The sequence below is a fragment of the Lissotriton helveticus genome, chromosome 5_1 (genome assembly GCF_964261635.1).
Source record: "Lissotriton helveticus chromosome 5_1, aLisHel1.1, whole genome shotgun sequence".
Classification (NCBI taxonomy): domain Eukaryota; kingdom Metazoa; phylum Chordata; class Amphibia; order Caudata; family Salamandridae; genus Lissotriton; species Lissotriton helveticus.
In genome coordinates, this window is record NC_136065.1 from 793,874,157 (window position 1) to 793,895,306 (window position 21,150).

Sequence of the window (21,150 nt, forward strand, 5' to 3'; positions counted from 1 at the left end):
GGCTGACCATAAACCTGGAAAAATCTAAAGTAATGATACTAAACCAAAGAATCAACAAACACCACCTACGATGGTCAATGGGGGACCGGCTGCTGGTGCCCACAGAGGAGTATAAGTATTTGGGAGTCATATTTGAGAGAAACGGCTCATTCACCAAACAGAAAGCAACCATCAAAGGCAGAGGGACCGCACTAGCAGTTGCATTAAAAAAATCAAGCAAAAAATAACTGGCCCCAGTCTTCTCCCACTATTAGAAGTGCTTCGAGCGCGACTGCTACCCTCAATCACGTATGGAAGCGAATCAATGAGAGGAAGAGACGAGCTTCCTTTGGACACAGTGGTCGCTAAGACCATAAGAATAATATTCAATCTTCGCAATTCACCTCACCTGCCCAAATAAGACTAGAGTTCGTACTCCAAAAGCAGCAAATCTCAGGGAAAGGGGCCTACGCCAAGTGCTGGTTTAAAATAAAGGGAGCCGAGCAGGGCACTTTGAACTCACACCTGTTGACGGAAATCACAAGGAAAAATGAGAGTCCAGGTATGAGTTACCTTCAATCAGCAATCAGGCTGCTAGCTCTACAGGACCAATGGGACTCCTGCTCATCCCACAAAAGTTTTAAGGACCTGGTAAACAAATCAGTAAAGATAGCATCTCTCGCAGAAGATAAAGCTGCCCTCAGCAGGAGGGCTCACGGCTGGTTTGTAATCCAGAGCTACACGTCAACCAAACCCCAATCATACTTAGGAACAGGTTTTTCAAGAATCATAAAAGAGCGGTTCCTACATCTAAGGCTGGTAATTTTACCTGCAAAGCGCCACCTCCCTCCGTGGAAACGAACAGACACCCCAAACTGCTGCAGATTGTGTGGAGACCAAAATGAAGATGTAATACACCTACTATGCATCTGCAACGGCCTGGGAGTGGAAAGGAGACAGTTCCTAAAGCAGCTCCTGATTGCAAGTCAGGTTCGATCATGCAGGGAGGCGGTAAAGGCCAGTTTTGAAGGCAGTAACATCCGCCTCGCTTGCAGCCTCGTCCGGTTTATGAGGGAAGCAAACACAAAGTTAAGCCTGGAAGGTCCACAAGTCACTGGCCTTCAGGCCATGTCATCTGGTCTATAAGACAAGCACAACAACGCCGACCATCAGGACTTTGACCAGATCCACGCCTACTGCCATGGCCCCCAATCTGTCAGCTGTCTGCTTGGGCTGGCTCCGAGTTCATCGACCTTAAAATGTTCCATAAACACTTCCTCACAGGGCGTAACTAACTTCAAGACCAATTGTTTCGATGAACTGCCCCCATATCAGTTTGTATTTTTTCCCAATTTTATAGAACCACTGTACATCCCCAATTTCTTTTAGCATTATTTATTGATGAAGCTGCTTTCTGTGAATACATGCTTTATCTGTTTGCAAAGGTTTTAATTAATCATGCAATAAGCGATTATTATTATTATTATTATTATTATTATTATTATTAACTGTTTCAGCATCAGATTAGTGGATTGTAGCAATATCAATAATATGGCTGAGTAGACTTCTCAGATTATCCATGTATTACACAACAATTTGCATTAATTTAATTTTACCTTTTTAAAAATGTTGCTTGATGCTTTTATGATATCTGTTATCATAATAAAGCAACTGAAAGTGAAATAATATTAACACACAAGAAGTTACAAATTGTGTTGTGCTTAATGAAATGAGAGAGGCTTCAAATCTTCCTAGAGGAGACCATGGTCACAGGGGCCAATGACGTTGTGGAAGCTGACCATATGGGTGGCGTGCACTAGTACAGTAGTTAGTAAGGTAGCAAGTATGTGGAAAGAGAGGAGAGTAGCAATATAAGACCAATAGTGGGTGAAAAGAAAGAAGGGGGAGATGTGGATAATCTCTTCCATATATATGGGGCCTACACTAACCCTAATCTATGGGTTAAATCCTGACTCTGTGGGCCAGGTTGTCCCAAGCCTAAAAGGGCAGAGAATGTCTGGCCGGGTTCCCAATATCATATTGAGGCCACTGCATCCCACTAGACATGTAAGTGGTTGAGTGTGAGTTTGAACAATAGCAAAGAGGCAAGAGCCTTTGTGGTTGAGTTGTTCCATGTGTGGTTCATTCAGATGGTGCCCAGTTGCAGGTAACAGCAGGGAGAACATATCTCCCTCCTGTTTACCTCCCAGCTAAATCAGGGATTCTATGTACCAGCCAATTGCAACCAGAGGATAAACCCACAATATCCTCAAAGGTGGTCAACAGGCCTTCACAACAGAGGTAGGTCGGTACAAATATAGACAATGTAGATCTAACCTGAAGATCCGTATTGCAAAAAGTGCAACCACTATACATATAGATGAAGTTATGTTTGAAGAGTGTGCAGGTCTTTGTCTGGACATAGTGCATTACAGTGATGCCTTAGGTGTTAAAAGTGGAGCGACTGCCTACCTCAAAGTCTTCAGTCTTTCATTTTGTGGTGGTTAACAGTTGCCATCTGCACTTTTCCCTTTCCTGAGTCAGGGAGTCCATCATTTTGGGCAGACTCTCTCCATCCCTGTGACTCATCCTCTCGCTCCATTGGCGGAAGCCAGTCATCATGTAAATGAGGTGTATTGTCTCGTACAGTGTCTGTGGTAGATAAAGACACCTCCATGCAGGTGGATTCAAAGGCTTGTGGATCACGGTATTATGTAGTCTAGCAGTCTATGGGGTGGGTATAGCAGGCCATAGTTGATATCCCAGCATTAATGATATGGAAGTAGTACCATGAACTGTCTCCTTTTTGTGCTAGTGTTGAGTGAAAAGTCTGTAAAGATGTAGATTATGTTATTTGCAAGGATAATCGTGCCATTCTTTTTTCATGCAGCCTGTAGTATGGCTCCTGCTTGCTGATGATAAAGAAATGAAACCATTACTGGGTGGGTGGTATTAGCTCCATTCGATTTGCTGGGGCGTATACGGTGGCTCTCTGGATTTCTAGGTGTTGCAGAAAATGTGATATGAAACAGCTGAGGGATGAAGGCTACCATGTAGGTCAGCATGCAGCCTTGTTCTACTTTTTGGGGGGATGCCTTAAATGGACTGTCTTATGTGTCCGGCGTAGATTCTAGTCTCCTCTCCACCTCTGTTGGCCTTTCTTTGCCATGTCTAAATGTGTACATTAAATACCTGTGCATGTCGACTTTTCTTCTTCAGACTTTTCAGTGACCTTGGGTTCCATTGGTTATACTAATGTTTGAGTTTCTTTGTGAGGGGGGTCCAGCATAACATCTGGGCCCTTATCCCTATCTGTAGGCAAAGAGTGTTTTCCATCCGTTATAGCCACTGAGAACAGCAGCAGCCTTGGTGTTTGTGAGACAGACATGCGGCCTTCTGTTTGAAGACCGTGGACTCACTAACTAGTATCCATGATTGTTTTTGGTCAGTATAATGTTGCAATTCTCAAGAGCTAGTGAGAGAAATAATTTATCTGTGTCTCAAAGTGTTCATAGGATCAGGAGAACGATCAACAACCAAGGTAACTAGGTAGTAATAAGACATTGATAACACTAGTGCTGCTTGTACTGAACAGAGAGAGACGCTCCTAATAGTAATGTAGATGCTAAGGTAGAGCTCAGTGCAGATGTTTGCCATACCTAAGCAGTTCTTTTGGACAATGGTGGGTCAGTAGTTCTCATAAAGGTCATAGAGACCTTCTCCAGCCTTCCACATCTGGGTCTGCACCTTTGAGAGTGCCTCAATGCCCTGATGATAGCTGTCATTGTGTATCTGCGGTCTATTGCTGGGAGCTTTCATAGAAAGCAACCACTTTCAACATAGCCAAGCCCTGTCTCATATCTACTGATCTTAATCTGGCAATCCATTGTGGCTCAACTTTTCTGAGCATAAGTATTCTGTCTCCATCTCTGAGGTTAGAATTCAACCATGGCAGTGGCAGGGGGATTGGAGTTCACATTTATTTTCCTTACTATGATAGTTCAAATAGCAATTTGCCAGAGGGTATCTGACATTTTCATTTGTGAAGGTTCTAGAGTGGAAGTGTAATTTTAGTCTCTCTTTGAGCATCTTAATTGTGCTCCCAATGTGTATTTGGTTGCATGTACATTTGATGACTTAAGCTACAGTTGCTATACATTTTAAAGCTTCTACAATACTGCTCAAGCCATGTGGATTTATATACAGCTGTCATGGGTTGTAGGGAACGTGGTACCACATGGTATGTCCACTTTGACATTTAATAAGAGGTTTCTTTTTGTAATGATACTGTTCAAAGTATTATCTAAACCTAGTATTCACCAATATTTATTAAGTGTTTATTAGTTAATGTGGTTGTCAAAGTGATATGGTGTGACCATTGCAAGCATTTTAACATTTAGTTTCTTTTGTTACTGTAGGGAGTCTCTGGTAGTTTTATTTTATCTCTTGCCTTTATAGATACTGCTGGAAATTAACACTTATCGAGAAAACGTTTTTCCTGGTATTGTATTTCTGTGCTAAAAACACACTGAGGCTGTTTTTGGTGGTTCCAATTTGAACCAAGCAACCACTAGCTGCCCTTGGCCTCCTGAAAATGTTTAATCAAATATCCTAAGTGCTGTTATGGTGAAAGTTCTTGATGGCACATTTAATTCGAACAGTGACTCAAACGTAGTTAATCGTAGTTCATCCGGCACTATGTCAACATTAGAACTCTAAAATACCCTTGATTTGTAAGAAATACTTTTGAGTACATAATCCATATATTTACAAGTACACATTTACAACATTTCATTGTGCCTGAAGTTAGGGATTGTTTAATTTGTTTCTGGAGTTGTAACAATGAAATCCTTTTCCTAATATTGAAAAAAATATTTTTCTACATAGCTCAGTCGTGAGTATTAACAAAGCACATAACTTGTTGTTGTGTTGTGTTTAAAAGGTTGAACTGTTATCTGTTCTATGTGGAACCTTGGTCATCCTGGAATGCTGTCTCCAAGGAATTCCAGCGGGACAGTTGGTGCTAAGGATTAAAGTTGGAGGACATGGATATCGGTTTGTGTAGGTTTTATCTGACAAACGCCAAAAGACACTTACCGGGTCTTGCCTTCCCTTCATGCGAATGACATAACATTGGCGACAAGCAGCCTGACATTTGAAACCACAACAACTTCTCCTTTGGAACCTGAAGAAAATCCCCCACCTTGCTGCTGAACTTTCGCTGCCTGCCGATGGGTCTGCCATCTCTTCCAGGTACATCTTAGTGGAATGCTACTGGAATAGAAATGTGGAATTTGGCAAGCGCAGTCACCACTCGGTCTTCCATGACGCTTTAGAGGCAACATATGTCATCTCTGCCAGAGTCAGACCCTGCTCGCGCTTCAGAAGTAGTGTGCTGCAGAGTGGCTTGACTTGCTAATGCCTTAATCTCAGTGCGAGGCACAATTGAAGCCTTTGCTCACATTCGGAGCCAGAGCGTGGCAGAGAACCAGTTTCCTCTCTTGTTCAGGGGTAGTGTACTGCACAGCGGCAGTGTCAACACTTACACAAGGGATGTCGCGTCACCTGGACGTGCAATGTAGCAGCCATCTTGCTTTGGGACATTGCGTTGTTACACGTGCGATGGATGTAGCCTAATTTAAGGATCCTGGAGCAGCCATCTTGAGTTGGGTGATTGTATTTCAAGCATTCGGAGAAACTGGTGACTTTACTGGGAATAATGAGAACGGTGCTTGCGGTTACCCGCTATCCTCTTTCTTTTAGATGAGTTATTATCTTTTAGCACTACTGTTAGTTTTCAACAGGTGACTCATTTACAATGTATATTTAAATTGGTCTCCTATCTTTTAAGCATATTCCTTCTGAACTTTTACATCTTTCAACCTTCACATCATTCTAAGATGGAAAAAGCCGGAATGCCTTGACCTTCTGTGTTTTTATCTTATAAAGGTGAACCGCTTATACTATGGAAGAGATGGGATGGAAAAAAGTTTTGATTCATAGCTTATAACCATAGGGGGTGAAAAGTTTCATGCCAGGAAACAATGAGTTCTTATGTACAGTTTAGGAGTGGAAGGTCACAATATTTATGACAGCCTTGAAACCATTTCTGTAGGGAATGCAGGAGAACCTAGAGATTCTTTTGAGATGTCTATATTAATATTAGAGAAACATTTTGAGGCAAGGATCAATGTTGTTGTGGAGCACCACTATTTATTTTCAGGAACACAAGGGAAAGGTGAAAGTGTGGGGAACTATGTGGCTCGCTTGTGAACACTGGCACGCACTTGTGAATTTGATCTTTAAACCAATTCGCTAATCAGGGATCAGTTGTTGAGAGGCACCAATAATATCATGGTTGAAGAGAATTTTTTTTTTTTTCTTTTTTTTAAAGTTGTAAGTCGTTTATTGCACATTTTGCAAGTAAATACACAAGGTTACGCCTACAACCTCAACAGGCCGGCTATGAACATTCGTAGTATTTGCTGGGTGCCGTTTGGTGTACACAGCCATTTAGCCGACATCCATAGGATCGGCGGCGCAGTAACGATCAATACTGGCATGTTAATACAGTGCATCACGTTCCTCATTGTATATGCTTTCACTTACATTTTACCTTTTACCCTTATTCTGAACTTTAAGAACAGTAAACAAAAACAAGAAACTCTCTTAACTACAATCACTGTGTCACAGCATTAAGAGAAGTTATTAGTAAAAACCCCAGATCAGATCTCAGAGCGGCTATTTCTTTTGTTGAAAGAATAGAGAGCACAAACACGTGGGTGGATGAGATGTGTGTTATACTTCCTTCTTTGCAGAGTGATTCTGCTAATATTGGAATAAATTAAATTGCTGAAGATGTTGTTGATAAAATCAAATTGAAACAAATTGGTATTAATAAGGAAGCAAAGAATAGTAAAATCGAATGTTATCTATGTGGGAATCCAGGCCACTCTCCAAATAGTTTTCAGTGCTATGCCAGGAATTCTATTTGCAGGAAATGTGGAAAAATGTTTCCAAAGCGAGTTCAGTATTAAAGTGGGTCTTATTAAGATATTCAAACACAAAATAATTTTGAAGAAAAACGCTATTCCCTGTATTCACCAAATCAGAAAAGTTCCCAATCTCATGTTGAAGCCTTAGAAGAGAGAGATCAGCAGATTGATTGAGGAAAGCATAATCAAGTAGATTTAACTCTTGATATGGTTTGCTCCAGTTGTATTGGCACCTAAAGATCAGGGCAAGCAGATCAAAATGTGTGTTGACCTCAGCACATTTAGGTTGATCGTCCGCCTCTTCCCAACATCTCTGTAGATTTAACCTTGCTTGGGGGTGTTAAGTGTCATGGACCTCTCATCTTCATATCATCTAGTTAAATTATATGACGAATCGAGGTATTTGCTTCATTCATCACACCTTTGGGGGCTTACAGTTTCATCAGGATGCCATTTGGTTTAGCATCCGCATTTCATGGTTTCAAGGGATCATGAAGAAGGTTTTTGGGGGGTGTTTTGAGTATACTTTTCTTTCAGGATGACATCCTGATTTATGGGAAACATCTGAGAGAATATGATAGTACACTTGTGAAAGTGTTGGAGAGATTGGTTGTGGCTGGACTAACATTGAAGAAAGAGAAATGTAAATTTTGAGTCAGCGCTTTTTCGTATTTGGGCCATACCATTTCTGCTGAGGGGATTAAACCCAAACTGGATTGGGTTGACTTGATCCTTAAAGCGCCAGCCCCACAAGACAAAGACCAAGTGAGATCTTTCCTTGGTGGAGTTTTAATGCAAATTCATACCCAATTTTCCAGCGTGATTCAACCTATCCGTGCTTTACTGAAAAATAGATATGAAATTTGTGTGGTCTAAAGAGTGTGGGAAGGCTTTTGAAGTCTTTAAGAACTGTATTGATGGAACGCCCCCCCTGGGGCTCTTTGATGTATCTAAAAAAACATTTTGTCCATAGATGCCACCCCATAAGGGCTAGGGGCAGTACTCTTAAATTTGTAATGGTGAAGAATGTGTCATAGCATTTGCGTCATATTCGGTCAAGGATGCGGAGGAGCAGTATTCTGTCATCGAGAGGGAGGCATTGGTGTGTGCATGGGTAATCAAACATTTTAAGTTCTATCTTTGGGGAATGTCATATGTGTTTAGGTCTGATCACAGACCATTAGTTCATGTATTTTTCATTAGGAAGGATAATGAGCTGATGCCAGGATTAAGCGATGGATGGAGGGGTTCAGTGAATTCAATTTCCAAGTGGAGTATATTGCTGGTTCCAAGAACCGGGTAGCGAACTGCCTATCCAGATTACCATTAGACAAAGATGAGATGATTTTAGATGTTGATCACATTATCTGGGTTAGTGAAAGTGCTATAAGTAAAGAGGAGTGGTGGATGGCAAGGGAGAGTGATGAGGAGACTAGGAAACTCAAAGAGTTCACAGCTAAGGGATGGCCAGAGTTCAGATCTTTATCGGAAGCAATAAGGTGATTTTGGAATGTGAAAGAAGAACTGAGTTGGATTGAAAGTGAACTGTTCAGAGATAACAGGGTTATTCCACACAGAGGTATAAGAGATAAAATCATGAATCTTGTGCATGAGGGCCACTTAGGGAGGAGATGGTTCCTTCTATCCTTTATCTCCCAATGAACAATATGTGATACTATTAGTAAATTATATTCTCAAGTGGGTGGTGACCTAATGTGTGAGCTCGATCGACATCAGAGTTGTCATCAACTTCTTAATGGAGGAGTTTGTTCGTGAAGGGGAACCTCTTAAAATTGTCTTAGGCAATGGTGTTCAGTTGGCATCTTAAGAGATGCAGACGTTTCTGAAAGATTTGTCTATAGTTCATCTCAAGACGGCGTTGCATTCTCTCCAAATGAACAATCTTGCTGAGCACATGAATCAAATGGTGGATTCCTGTATGCAAAACACGGTGTAAATGAGAAGGCCTTTGTCAGATGTCTTGAGTGAATCATGGTGGGCTCATCAAAAAACTCCCAGCCGGGTAACATTCAAGTCACCTTTCTTCTGGATGAGAGGAAGAGTTTAGAAAATGTAGTTGAATCCAGCATGGATGAGTGGAGCAATTCAAGGATTGAGATGATTGGATGAGGAGTTAGAAATGAATGAAGTCAGAAGTGAGGGGAAGTTGTTTAGAGATGTCTATCAGAGCAAGTACAAGAAGAACAATGATAAGAAATAATTGTACAATGTTTCTGCCTTGGTTGGTGGGTGAAATGGCACTAGTGATGAAGCCGGAATTTGTGAGAAAGGGTGAGTTAAGTTACATGGGTCCATTCAACATTAAGATAGTAATGAGCAATGTTGTTAGGCTGGATAATGGTGACATGTGGCCTATATCTAGATTGGTGAAAAAGAATGGTGGAAATTCTGACAATACCGTTGATGGATTCAGTCTGAGGCAAGTCTGATCTCTGGTAAATGCGAGCACAACAATTCGCTATTTAGTCATTGTTGCAATCATGCTCCAAGAATATTTCCCAGACATTCCATAAGGTCTTTAGCCAGACTCATCTAGTGGAAAGACTATGTGGTGTTTAAAGTATGCCATTTTTGTTTTAGTAGCATTGTTCACTTAATCTCATGTATATTTTTCCCTATTATTTTTATACTTTTTAGTTATTGTTATTTCTTTCTTGTAACATTGATGAAATTGTACTATGTGCCATAATTTTCTGCCAATTGTACGTTTTCCTGTGTGATTCAGGTTTGGTTGCTGTACAGGTTTTTGTTGTTGTTTGTTTAGCAAATTATCCCAGGAGCCTGTGACTCCACACAGATATAACTAATTAAGCCTCAAATGTATGGACCCCTGACTAAATGGTAGATCATGTATGTTACAACAATAAAAAGTGATGATTTGGATGCTTGAAAAGGCCTTATTCACTGGAAATGACCTGAGACGGGAGTCCATCTCTTTTTGCCTACAAGACTACAGTAGACGTCGAGCAACCCTATGGGGAACTGTCTTGGTCGTTATGTTTTAGAGGCCATCCAGCCTGAACTGTCAGGCCAAATGTCCTCTCAACAGAAAATGAAAAAAAACATAGGTGTTCAGCCTAGTTAGTCATTGTTGTTGAGGTACAGGTTGAATCCAACTTATTTTGTAAGTTAGCCACTGTTTTTGCACTTTTTAATTCAATGCCAAAATGTTGTTTATTCAATGCCACAACCAACTCTCTTTTTAATGCACATTTCAGATCCTTTTTATTCAACTTTGCTAGGCTATAGAGTCCCATCGAATCTGGGTTCACAGCTTATGTTAGTGGGACAAGTCATATTATCAATGTTAATTAATTTGAAGAGGTTGGATTTAGAGTGTAATTCTACCACACCAGGCAGAATTTAATTCCATGCAGAGTTTAATGCCATTCTGGCAACAAGCTAAGCACCCTTTAAAGGGCCTCATCTGAAGTCCTCTTAGTCTTACGGAGGGGTTCTCTCCAGAGGGTAGATTCTAGTTGCCAGTATATTATTACATTGAAACCGAGAATAGCACCAATCATAGAATTAAATCTGTTGGTGAATTTCATTGCTTACCACCGAGCTCCTTTTTTACACCATTAATATCGTTTGCACTAACAAAAATTGTTGGCTCTCAAAGTATTTTAAAGGAGTTTGATTTTTGAACAATACGTTTGTAATGGTGGTTAACTTAAGGATTAAAGGTAATGGATAGGTTTTCAAGTTGGTTTTAAAGTTAGGGTTTAGATTAGAGTATGGAATGGGGCTGGGTTGAGGGTTATAGTTCGGATAAGTGATGGGGTTTGACACAGCACATTGAATTCAACAGGTACTCTCACCCCTTTCCTCTGCACACTACTGACCATAAATTCATATGCAGTGCACCAACAAGGGAGAAGGTGGTGGAGAGACCCTAAGAAATCTCGTCCATGTGGCCCACACAACACAGAGGGCCTATTTGATTGTCAGTCGAAACATCCAAGGTTTCAAATCCGACCTCCATATTACAATGATGGTGGTCGAATTTAAAACCGGCCAGTCAATCTGACTGGTTTCTGACAGGTTTAAGGAACCAATTGGTCAGTCGAACCTGCCACATAAACCCGTACTGACGGTGTTTTCTCCGACGAGATTATGATGTTTGTTTTCAACAGGCTTTCCATGTCGGGCTTTCCGACATGAAAAGCCCGGCATGGAAAGCGGCTTTGGTGGCCCCTAGCAGGGCCCCTCTTCTTCCGCGGCTTCCGGTTGGGGGCCGAGGGGACACCTATGGTGCCCCCTGTAAATCTTTGCACCGTGTGGCAGGCACCATGCAGGGATTTACAGTAACACCCATTTCTCTATGGGAGCTTGTGTGGCTGCCAGTTTCCGACCGCCGTACAAGCTCCCATAGGGAAATGGTCGTCTGAGACCACATCATGTGTAGTCACATCATAATTTGCAGTTTCGGACAGCCAACTCTAGGTCAGTTGGTTCCGAAACTGCATTGAACTCGGTTGGAGACAAATCCGACCAACATCCAAATTAGGCCCATAATTCCATCTGTGTCAAAGTCCACAATTGTGCAATGCATCTGCACTGGTCCCTCCCACGTCGACGTAGCAGCCTTTCCAACAAGTGCCACTGCGTTGTGTAGAGTAGACATTCTACTTCTGAAGCCTGTGTTTGTTATGGAGAAATTGTTAATTTTCAAACCACTTATTAAAAGTTAGCTTTATTGATCACGCCTAGCCCAATTGTTAAACCATAGCACTAACATACAGCCTCTCAGTAAACATGAAATTTCATTGACGGCTACGAATAACTTAAGCATTGGTGTGAAAATGACATCCAAAGATCTTGGTAAGTTCAAAGGGCATTGCTGGAGTGACCGTCTGAACTCATCTTTTTTTACATTTGAATTCTGTAAGCAAGGACACAACATAGTAGATTCATTGTAATTGAAGTCCTCCCCCTGTCCTGCTAACTCTTTTTAACTTTATTGATGCCCCACAAACATGAGTACCCAGCTAGAACACCCAGTTTTTACCACTAATTTGTTTCCAGGTCTTAATAGCTTTCAATGTTTTATTTTCATTTTTATGTTTTGTACATAGCACTAGGTTTTTGTGGTGAAATGTAATGATGCTTTCTTTCGAAAATCCTATAATTGATCAGGATATTCGCCACGAACTCTAGCCCCTGCATCAATTCCTTGCTTCCCTGCTCTTAAATGCCAGCTAACAAATTGAACCAGTTTTTCGTAGTGTGATTAACAGGACACCTCCTGCATGAAATCCTGCAATAGTTTATCCTAAATTTGCCTCAATAGACCTTTGCTAATTATTGTCAGCATTTTTACTGCACTATAAACCCAGATCGTACCCCTAGTAATGGTATGCAATTGCATATTTTCCCCAAAAATCACACAGTAAATTAAATTTAACAAAAATACGTGCACTCAAGTTCTGCTTTCAGTCTTTCTGTATAAAGTGTTTTTTTAACCAATCTATTGCAACATATTTCTTCTTGAGACACCTTGTCTCTCTCCTTGTTGTCCTTCCAGTGTTCTGAGTAAAACGAATTTACTAAAATGTAGGTAGCCCCCAAGGATGACACAAATAGGAGGTGCTCAACCCCTTAAAATAATGATTCTGAACTTAGTTGTATGACCCTGATCAAACGTGATGTATTACAAAGCAGTCGGGAACATTGCTGAACCTACAGAATCTGGTCCTGGTTGGGAAAAAATAGAATACTTTCAGACGTCTATACCTGAAAAACTAGACTAGTAAATCTCGTGAGAACAAGACTCATCTTACAGAAAAATATCGTCAAATGAGATTGACTTAAATTTCGATTGTAAAATTGGAAACCGTTTTTTTTTTACTTGATTCAGGTTGAGGTCAAGGTCGTGTTTTAATCTCTCGCAAAGAAAAACATTAGTGATAGGAAATAGAAATGTGTTTGTAGACGGCAAACCAACATTTATTCTATAGCATCATGACAGACAAGTCATGGTTGCCTCTTTAACCCTCTTCATGTAATTTGTACCAAAATCCAGGCTGATGAGAGGTTGAGCAACATTGTATTGACTAATCCGCCGCTACAAAGTTAAGCAAGGTCTAATCGGTTTCTTGTGCCCCATCGGACAATGTAACTGTACATATTAGACATGTTTGTTTATAAAATAGATTATTAACGTTGTTTTTCAATTTTGATTATTCTTTAGAGAAATCTTTACCCTGGTGGAATCATTCCCACTGAGAAATGTGACCAGTAAGGTGTGTAAAGGAAGGAAAGCCATTATCCCAGGAAGAGAATTTCCACTGCACCGCGCAAACTCAGATATGTGCAAGGTCCTACTGAGCGAGGATGAGAAGCCGCAAGAGCCGCCAACATTGTTTTAAACTGGAAGCTCCAGCGACCACCAGACCAGTGTCCATCTGCACACGCTACAGCTCTCTAGCATTTGCGCCCAATGCAGCAAATTTACCTCTTTAGAACAATCATTGTATACAAAGTGAGGGACAGGATTCCAGCCCTAGACTTATTTTAAAATCGACCATCCCACTACTCCACATCAATATCAGTTGATACTATTTATTCAATGGAAATGATAATGCCGTTTTTTAATCATGAACTTGGAACCTACTACTGTCTTCAATTGTGGTCTACACTAACTTTCATAGATGTGTCCCTGCTAATAGTAAAACCTGGGGCTGTCCGATATTTTCCACAATATTCTATTGCCCCACAGTTTTACCTACATCTTTAGTAGATATTTCTGACCTGGTCAGTAAATTTGTATCTTTGGGCTTGCCCATTTAAAGATGATAATCTGTACAACATCATCCAGTAAAAACAGTGCCAAAAATATTCTGTAATATTTTTGCTGGGAAAGCACATTCCGACACAAAGGGCCTTATTTCAGTGGGTGTTATTGTCTCTCTCATTGATGTAAGGGGTGGGAAAGGGGGCAACAGAGCCTCTGTTGCAAACGAAGGAGAACCCACAGTAAGGATCATGGAATGGCTATAAGCCCTAAGAATGAGAAACATGTGATGTAAAAGGCAATGTGGAGAGAAGAAGGGAGGTGTTCTCAACTTTGTCCTAATAAATTGATTAAAATAAGCCCTTCACCCTACACTCAGCTCCCATTAAAAGAATGTAGAAAGCTCACGTGATGAAAAAAATGCTCTTATATCTGAAGGATAAAACAAGCATTTGGAATGCAATAGGTCATGCATTTGCGAGAGTTTAAGCTATTGGTATTGTAAATGACAATGCCTTTTATTTATGTTTTAAAAACCAAAACATAAATAAAAAATAAAAGCGTTGTTATTTGCTATGCCAATAGCTCAAACTCGCGTACATGTGAGACCTATTGCATTGCAGATGCTTGTTTAGTTTACCAGAGACCTCGCAAACGAAAGCACATGCACTGTCTCAGACAATATGTAAAAAACACATAGTAATGTTTAAAGGTCTCCTCTCCAAAGAGAGGAGCTGGTTCGGAAACCGCAACGGGGGTTGAGCGGAGGCCATTCACCTTGCACGAACACTGAACTGACCGAGGGCAGTCTCTAGAACCTGTAACGAAGCAATAGGTTCCTGATAACCCAGATTCTTCTACGGGGGCACTGGTAGGCGCGAGTACAGCAACCACCTGGTACAATAAATGGAGAATCAAGACGTGCAGAGATAGCCCAGACCCAAAACCCTGATGAAATTGCCGGTAAATATAACTAGGCAATGAAACATGTTGGTTTTTAGTAGAGTGGGCACACAGCACGGAATAAAATTAGTTTAGCCAGTGTAGCCTAGCTCTTTTTAAACGGTGGTGGGACCAGATCTTGATGATAGAGTTTGGCAATCCACATTGGGTCACTTACACAGAGCACTTACATTTTTTTTGTCTGCACAGTTTTCTATCCCTATTATGTTGTAAGTTGGCAGATGCTGATGATGAGAACGTGAGGACACAGGCGAGCACCAGTCTGTTTAGTCCTCCCCGGGTGTTGCTCCCGTGAGGCTCTGCCAACTCCCCTCCCCCCTTTTTTCAAAGGCAACACTGTCTTGGAAAGGCAGAGTGAGGGTAGCTGGTTGTCGCACACACGTTTTTAGCTTTAAACCTGTGACCATTATGAGCACATTGATACAGTTAGGTTTAGATATATACCAACTGTTGAGTAGACAGTAAAAGTACATGGGAGTTTATTGACTTCACATCATTTAGGGGCAGGTCTTTTGTTGTTAAGAGGGTATAGAGTGGGGGGCGACCTGTTTAAACCCTGATGCTCCCCCTAAGGCTCCTAGTAGTTTAAAGGTCTCCTGAACCAACAACCACCTCCTAGTCATTTATGCTGAGGGATGACATGTTGAAGCAAACCACAAGAATTCGTGCCTAACCTTTTGAATGACACTTTTGCTTGGTATACACCGATCCATGCAATCAATTTCTTGCATTTAACCATCGTCTGCAAAAGGAGCAAAAGTTGACTCTGCCATGCAACCCCAGTGTGCAACGTTTAGCGGGAAATTTGCCAGAGGATATTTCTGTATACTGCATTCTGACATGCAACCCTTACAAGCAGTGTAATCACTAGTGTATGTGTTCATTTGCCAAATGTGCACTCGCTCACTAAAACAACCTCTTGTGTGACCCTGTCATTGGACTGTTTTTTTATGTGATGTCATCATCAGTTTGCCACTTTTACATTTTACTGAACAAGAATACCCTAAGTCTACTTGTGTGTTGGCTTTTAAGTATTACTAGATGACCCTCTTCTACAGTGTCTCAACACCTGCTTGAACAGTCTTCGTCCACTGATCAATATGAATCTTGTGTGTCCAGCTTTTTATGTGTTCTCCAAGTTGAACTACTTGTGGTTGTAAACTTGAAGAATGCAAACATCTGAAATGCATCACCTTATAGGTAGCAATGTATTTCAATGAGTTTGTCTAATAAATGTAATTACCACATTTTGTTTTTTTCTTTGAAAGCCATCCCCAAATATACATGTTCAGAATTGTATCTTGAGTTGGTCAGGTACTTTAGACTGGCAATTGTGCTTTCTTTGTAGTAGAAAGTGTTTGCAACATGTGGTGTCTCCTGGCAGGTTTTTCTTTCATCTATGCATATAGTCTTCTTCGGGAGACCCTGTCACAGATAAACATTGTCAAATGTTTGATATGAGCGCTGTTGTTTTTGATGAACAGATGAACATGAGTAAGAAAGCCAAATGATGTGTCCGTTTAAATCAATAGTGTTGAGCAAGGATACTGAGATCCATGCCATATTTTTTAGGATTAGCATATAAAATAGATATTAATACTATAAAGCTCAGTGGAACTAATGTATGTAATCCCTTACTGCAAACCCCAATAGAAACAATGCCATGATATTAAATCAGGATGCAGCTTTTCATATCACTGAGTGACTAAAATATACATATGACTAGGAGATGATGTCATAATAATGGGTAACAATTAAATAATTGTGAATTTGTATATTTCAGTTCATCTTGTGTTTAGCAAAAAACATGAATCATCGAAATAATGTCTCCAGCTACAAAATGTCTCTTTTGCACCAGAAAGCATAACACTTCTCTTGCATCATGTGAAGAAAATACCTGTCCCCATGCATGTCCTTTAGAAGTAATGTGTTAATGTTGTACTGCTTTGGAGACCATATCAATTCTGATAAGCTGTTCCACCTCCTGTCCTTAGACATATTCCCTCATTGAAAACACATGTATTATGTTGCCACCAATTGCACTTCTGGCAAGTATGTGTTAATCTTCAGAGCTGTTAGGAAGTTGTTTGCCTTCTGATGCTTAGTGTTGTTAAGCAGGTGCATTCTGACTTGGGACCTCCAGAAAGAGCTCTATATGCTATAGAGTGTGGACTCTCAGTACTTTCCTGACACCAATTGTTTTGTGATTATTAAGAACACTTAAATTATACAGTTGTACATTTTTTATTAAGTCAGGATAATAATATTTGTACACGTCATACGAAACACTGCAGTTGCCTCCAATAGGACACCCTAGTCCTGTATTGGTGAGAGTCGAACAATTCCTACCCTTCAAACATTGGTGTTGAACTAGAATTACGAAGACCTCTAAACAAGGCTGTAGCAAAACATGTAACTGTCCTCAACACTGAGCTATATCATTATTGGCACTGAGTAAATCAAGCCAGTCCCTCTCTTGACAGTTTACCCATATTTCCATCCTCAATACACCAATCGATCCATCATTCTTGCAACCACCCTTTTATCCACCTACTCATCTTTTTATCAGTCCATCGTTTCATCCACACTTCCATTCACCCTCTCACCATTCAATCTACCCATTCATCTAGCCATACTATCACTAATCTTTTCACCATTCCATGTATCTTTAATCAAACCATCATTTCACCCTTCCACCCAGGTATCCTTTTGATCTCCTTCCCTTCCATCTCCTCTTCTTCCTTTCACCCTCCCTTTCAAAATCTTTCCCTTTGCCTTCTTGTTCCAAAGCATCTACACAGCTTTCTTTCTTGTTTCCATCTCCTAAGACGTGTTAACTTTGCTATTCATTCTCGTTCTTTCTATTTCCCTTGCTCCCTCTGTCTCTTTCCCCATATTTTAATCAGTCACCTTATTCTCTCTAGTTCGCTGTACTCCGTGTTCTAGCAAGGTTGTAACAGACCATTGCCAGAAAGGTAAATGTGCCACTTTACTCCCTCTTGAGTGGTAAATGTCAGCTTTATTTTGGCTGCTGTGTCCCCCCCTCAACTCTGTGCCTCTGCTGCACTAATGTTAACCATGCCCCTGACTTTACTCGACTCATTTGGCAGACTGCACCACATTTGTATTATGATTTATAAGCTTTGTTAGCAGACATGAAAGGCTTATAAAGAACTAACTAGTGTTTTAGTATCTTAGTGGCAGCTTCTACTATAGATGATGGATTGGTGGGTTAGTAGTACTACCTCTAATTATGTATTTTCTGCAATACTACTCCGAGACATCCAGCCCTCTCTTATGTATGATTTATAATGATGGATAAATATGCTACTTTGGAGCAGAGATGCTAGAGAACAGCTGGAACTGGAACCTATCTTCTAAATACCGTTAATAACAACTTCTGTTTCTGTGTGTATAAAATACATTTTTAAAATAAAAAGTACGTTGTGCATTTTTAAAATTTGTCCCAAGTGTTTTCCCTCTTCATTTGCCTTGCCCAACAAAAATAAAATACATATTTAAATAAAGGTTCGATCTATGGCCTTGGAAATCATTCTTGTGATACTTATTATCTGGAATTGCTCTAGTATTACAATCTCATGTTGAAGTAAATCTGGAGCCTAAAACACAGGGCCTTATTTAAAGATTGGCAGATGGGAAACTTCCAAAGAACGTGGCAGATGTCCCATCCACTGTGTTACCAGTGCATTAAAGCCTATGGGCCTCATTATGAGTCTGGTGATCCACAGACTGCTAGACTTGCAGAGGAGCGCCGGTGGCAGTCTTCTGACTGCCTTAATATGACCCGGGCAGTCGGGTTGCCTGAGACCACTGCAACCCCAGTGATCAGAGATTCCACGCTATGGCAAAGCAGTCTTTAGGCCACACATAATATGCTTTGCGGGGCTGCTGCGGCCCCACCAAGCATATTACAAGTTCCTCACTGTCACACTTTTCATGGCGGTGCAACCGCCATGAGAAGTGTGGCAGTAAGGAAACAAAGGGAGCCCTACAGGGCCCCCTTGCGTCTCTGCTCCATGGGGTGTATGCAGGGTGGCACATGTTGTGCCCCCCTGTGTGCATGCACCCCAGTACCTGCAAGGTATGGATTCCAACACTCCATGCTGTATAGGTACTGATTTTGACGTTCCCATTGTGGTGCCTGTTTCATAGGCACCGCTGTGGGAATGTCAAATACCCGCCTGGCAGACAGGAATAAACTCTAATCTGGTGGGCAGTTCACCACTGGTTTGGCAGTGTGGGAGAGGGGCAGTCCCGCTCCCGTACCGCCAAACTCATAATGAGGACCTAAGGTACTTGTAATACAGTGCAAGTGATAACCACCATAATTTATCCCATCTGCCAAACTTTTAGTTATGCCCTTAGTTACTAGTGGACTGCAATCCAGAAAGAGTGGTAAATGTACAGCTAGAGGCAACTGGGAAATTCTGCTGGTATGACATTCTTTGTCTTCCAATGAAAGCACTGTGCTGTAATTTCTCTGGACTACAGGTATTGGTTAGAGCATTATCATTGGAATTCTTATTGCTGGAAATTACTTTTCAGAATTTGTCATCCTTTCCCACTGATGCTGGTTTCAGGTACACAGGATTTGCAGCTGGTCTCACATGCTTGTTTTGTTACACAAACTCACCCATCTTTGCCTCCCATCTTTCTGTTGCTGTTGAAATGGTCCGGTCGCTGGTTTTTGATTTAGTGTTATCGATAAAAATGTTCTCTGCAAAACTTGGGTGAAAAAGCAGGATAATTATATCGCTTTTTAACATTTTTTGAAGGGTGAGATACAACTGGTTATTTATTTGTTACTCCCCCATAGAGCTAAAACAGTGGGAGAAATAATATAAGTAGAATGCAATGCTTCAGTTTGCTCCAACCGTGCTCTCTAGTTCGCAAGCAGCATGTTTGCTATTACAAAATACTACACGTCTTCCATCAACAGCCTCATGTCCAATACAAAATGATGGTCCGACAGAGCTTCCATCTGAGTGCTAGATCATGAACATCACATTCAGCCACTTGTATAGTTTGAATGAGCAATGCATAGGATTTTGGGGACTGTAGTTTTGCTATGACATAAATATGAGACCACACGTCACACACTAAGGCCCTGATTAAGAGGCAGTCTCGTGGGGGTGTGGCAATAGCGGTCCAGCCACCACCGCACTGGTGATCTGGCCACCCTATTAGGACTTTGGTAGTTGGACCGCCATTGCACCACCATAACTGCCAGGAAACAGCATTCCCTAGCAGTCCCGCGGCGGTCTGAGGTCTGCAATATGCTTGGTGGTGCCCTGAGGCCTGCCAAGGATATTACAACTTTCCTCACTGCCAAATGTATCATCGAGGTTCTTCCCCCATGTAACTGCTGGCAGTGAGGTCTTGCCCCTGGGCACTGTGGTGCATGCAAGGGGGCACATGTTGTGCTCCCTAGTAAATGTACACCACCAGTTCCTGCACAGTAAGGAATGCACAACATGGTTCATTCCTTCCTGTGCAAGAACGTGCACTAGCATTCCAGCAGCAGTGCTGTCTATGGCTCACTGTGAGCCTTTAAGCAGCACCACCACGGGACGGCCACGCCTCCTGTTCACCAGACCACACAATTACTTGTAATCTGGTGGGAGGTGGTTAGTTTCAGCGGTCCTGGAGTGGGCAGTGCCGCCAGCTCCAGGACCACCTAAACTTGTAATCAGAACCTAGGAGAGCCTAAAGCCTCATGGAATGGAGCCAATTTGTAAGTACAGTTTTGTACATATGAAATGGAATGGTTGCATGGAGAACAGCAGGAGCCATAAACTAAGTAGAGCCCTGATTTGCAGGAATTGCGGTGTCTTTGTTGACAATCAGGCTACTGTGCTACTGGGTTGACAGATGATTTACTTCTATAAATATAATTAATTGTTCAGAGTCACAGTGATTTACTCGTATATGTATAATTTATTAAACACTTGACGGGAGCTTGTCACCGGAGCCTGGAGGAACCACAAGCCCCACAGGGCCTTGCGGCCGGTGAGCCGCCACCAACGCTGTTCCAGCTCCCCTGAGACGCCATAAAGCAGCAACGGGCTTCCCGCAGAGCGGGACGCATGCTGGCGTGCCCCGGTAAAGCCCAGGCCAAGGGCGGCCCTGTCTGCACCCGTCGAGACTGGACGAGGTTGGGCTGGGCCACCTCCCTTGGCTTTTTAAAAGTAGCGTGGTGCCGTTGGTAGGAACTTTTATTTTTTCTGGTGGCTGGATTTGGATTTGATCCCTTTTAATATTTTAATAGGAAATGATTTCCTGACTTCCTGTTTGATTCCAACACTTATTATTGAAAGTTGGCGCTGGTAACAAACTATTCCTATTCCTGGGTCTAATGCAAAGCCTTGTTATTTCAGATAAAGGATAAGACAAGGTCTTGAATATCGGAGGCCAACGCGCTCTTCAAGTGTTGAA

At 41.5% G+C, this 21,150-nt stretch overlaps 1 protein-coding gene across 1 annotated transcript in view; it reads left to right on the top strand.

The window, feature by feature from the left end:
• LOC144754919 (microsomal triglyceride transfer protein-like) overlaps positions 1–18,221 on the top strand; it is a 529,349-nt gene extending 511,128 nt beyond the window's left edge. The window contains exon 19 of the mRNA XM_078643270.1: positions 13,189–18,221. Coding sequence (XP_078499396.1) covers positions 13,189–13,366 — 178 coding nt within the window. The 3' untranslated portion in view covers positions 13,367–18,221. The remainder of the gene's footprint in view (positions 1–13,188) is intronic.
• Positions 18,222–21,150: the final 2,929 nt, after the last annotated feature.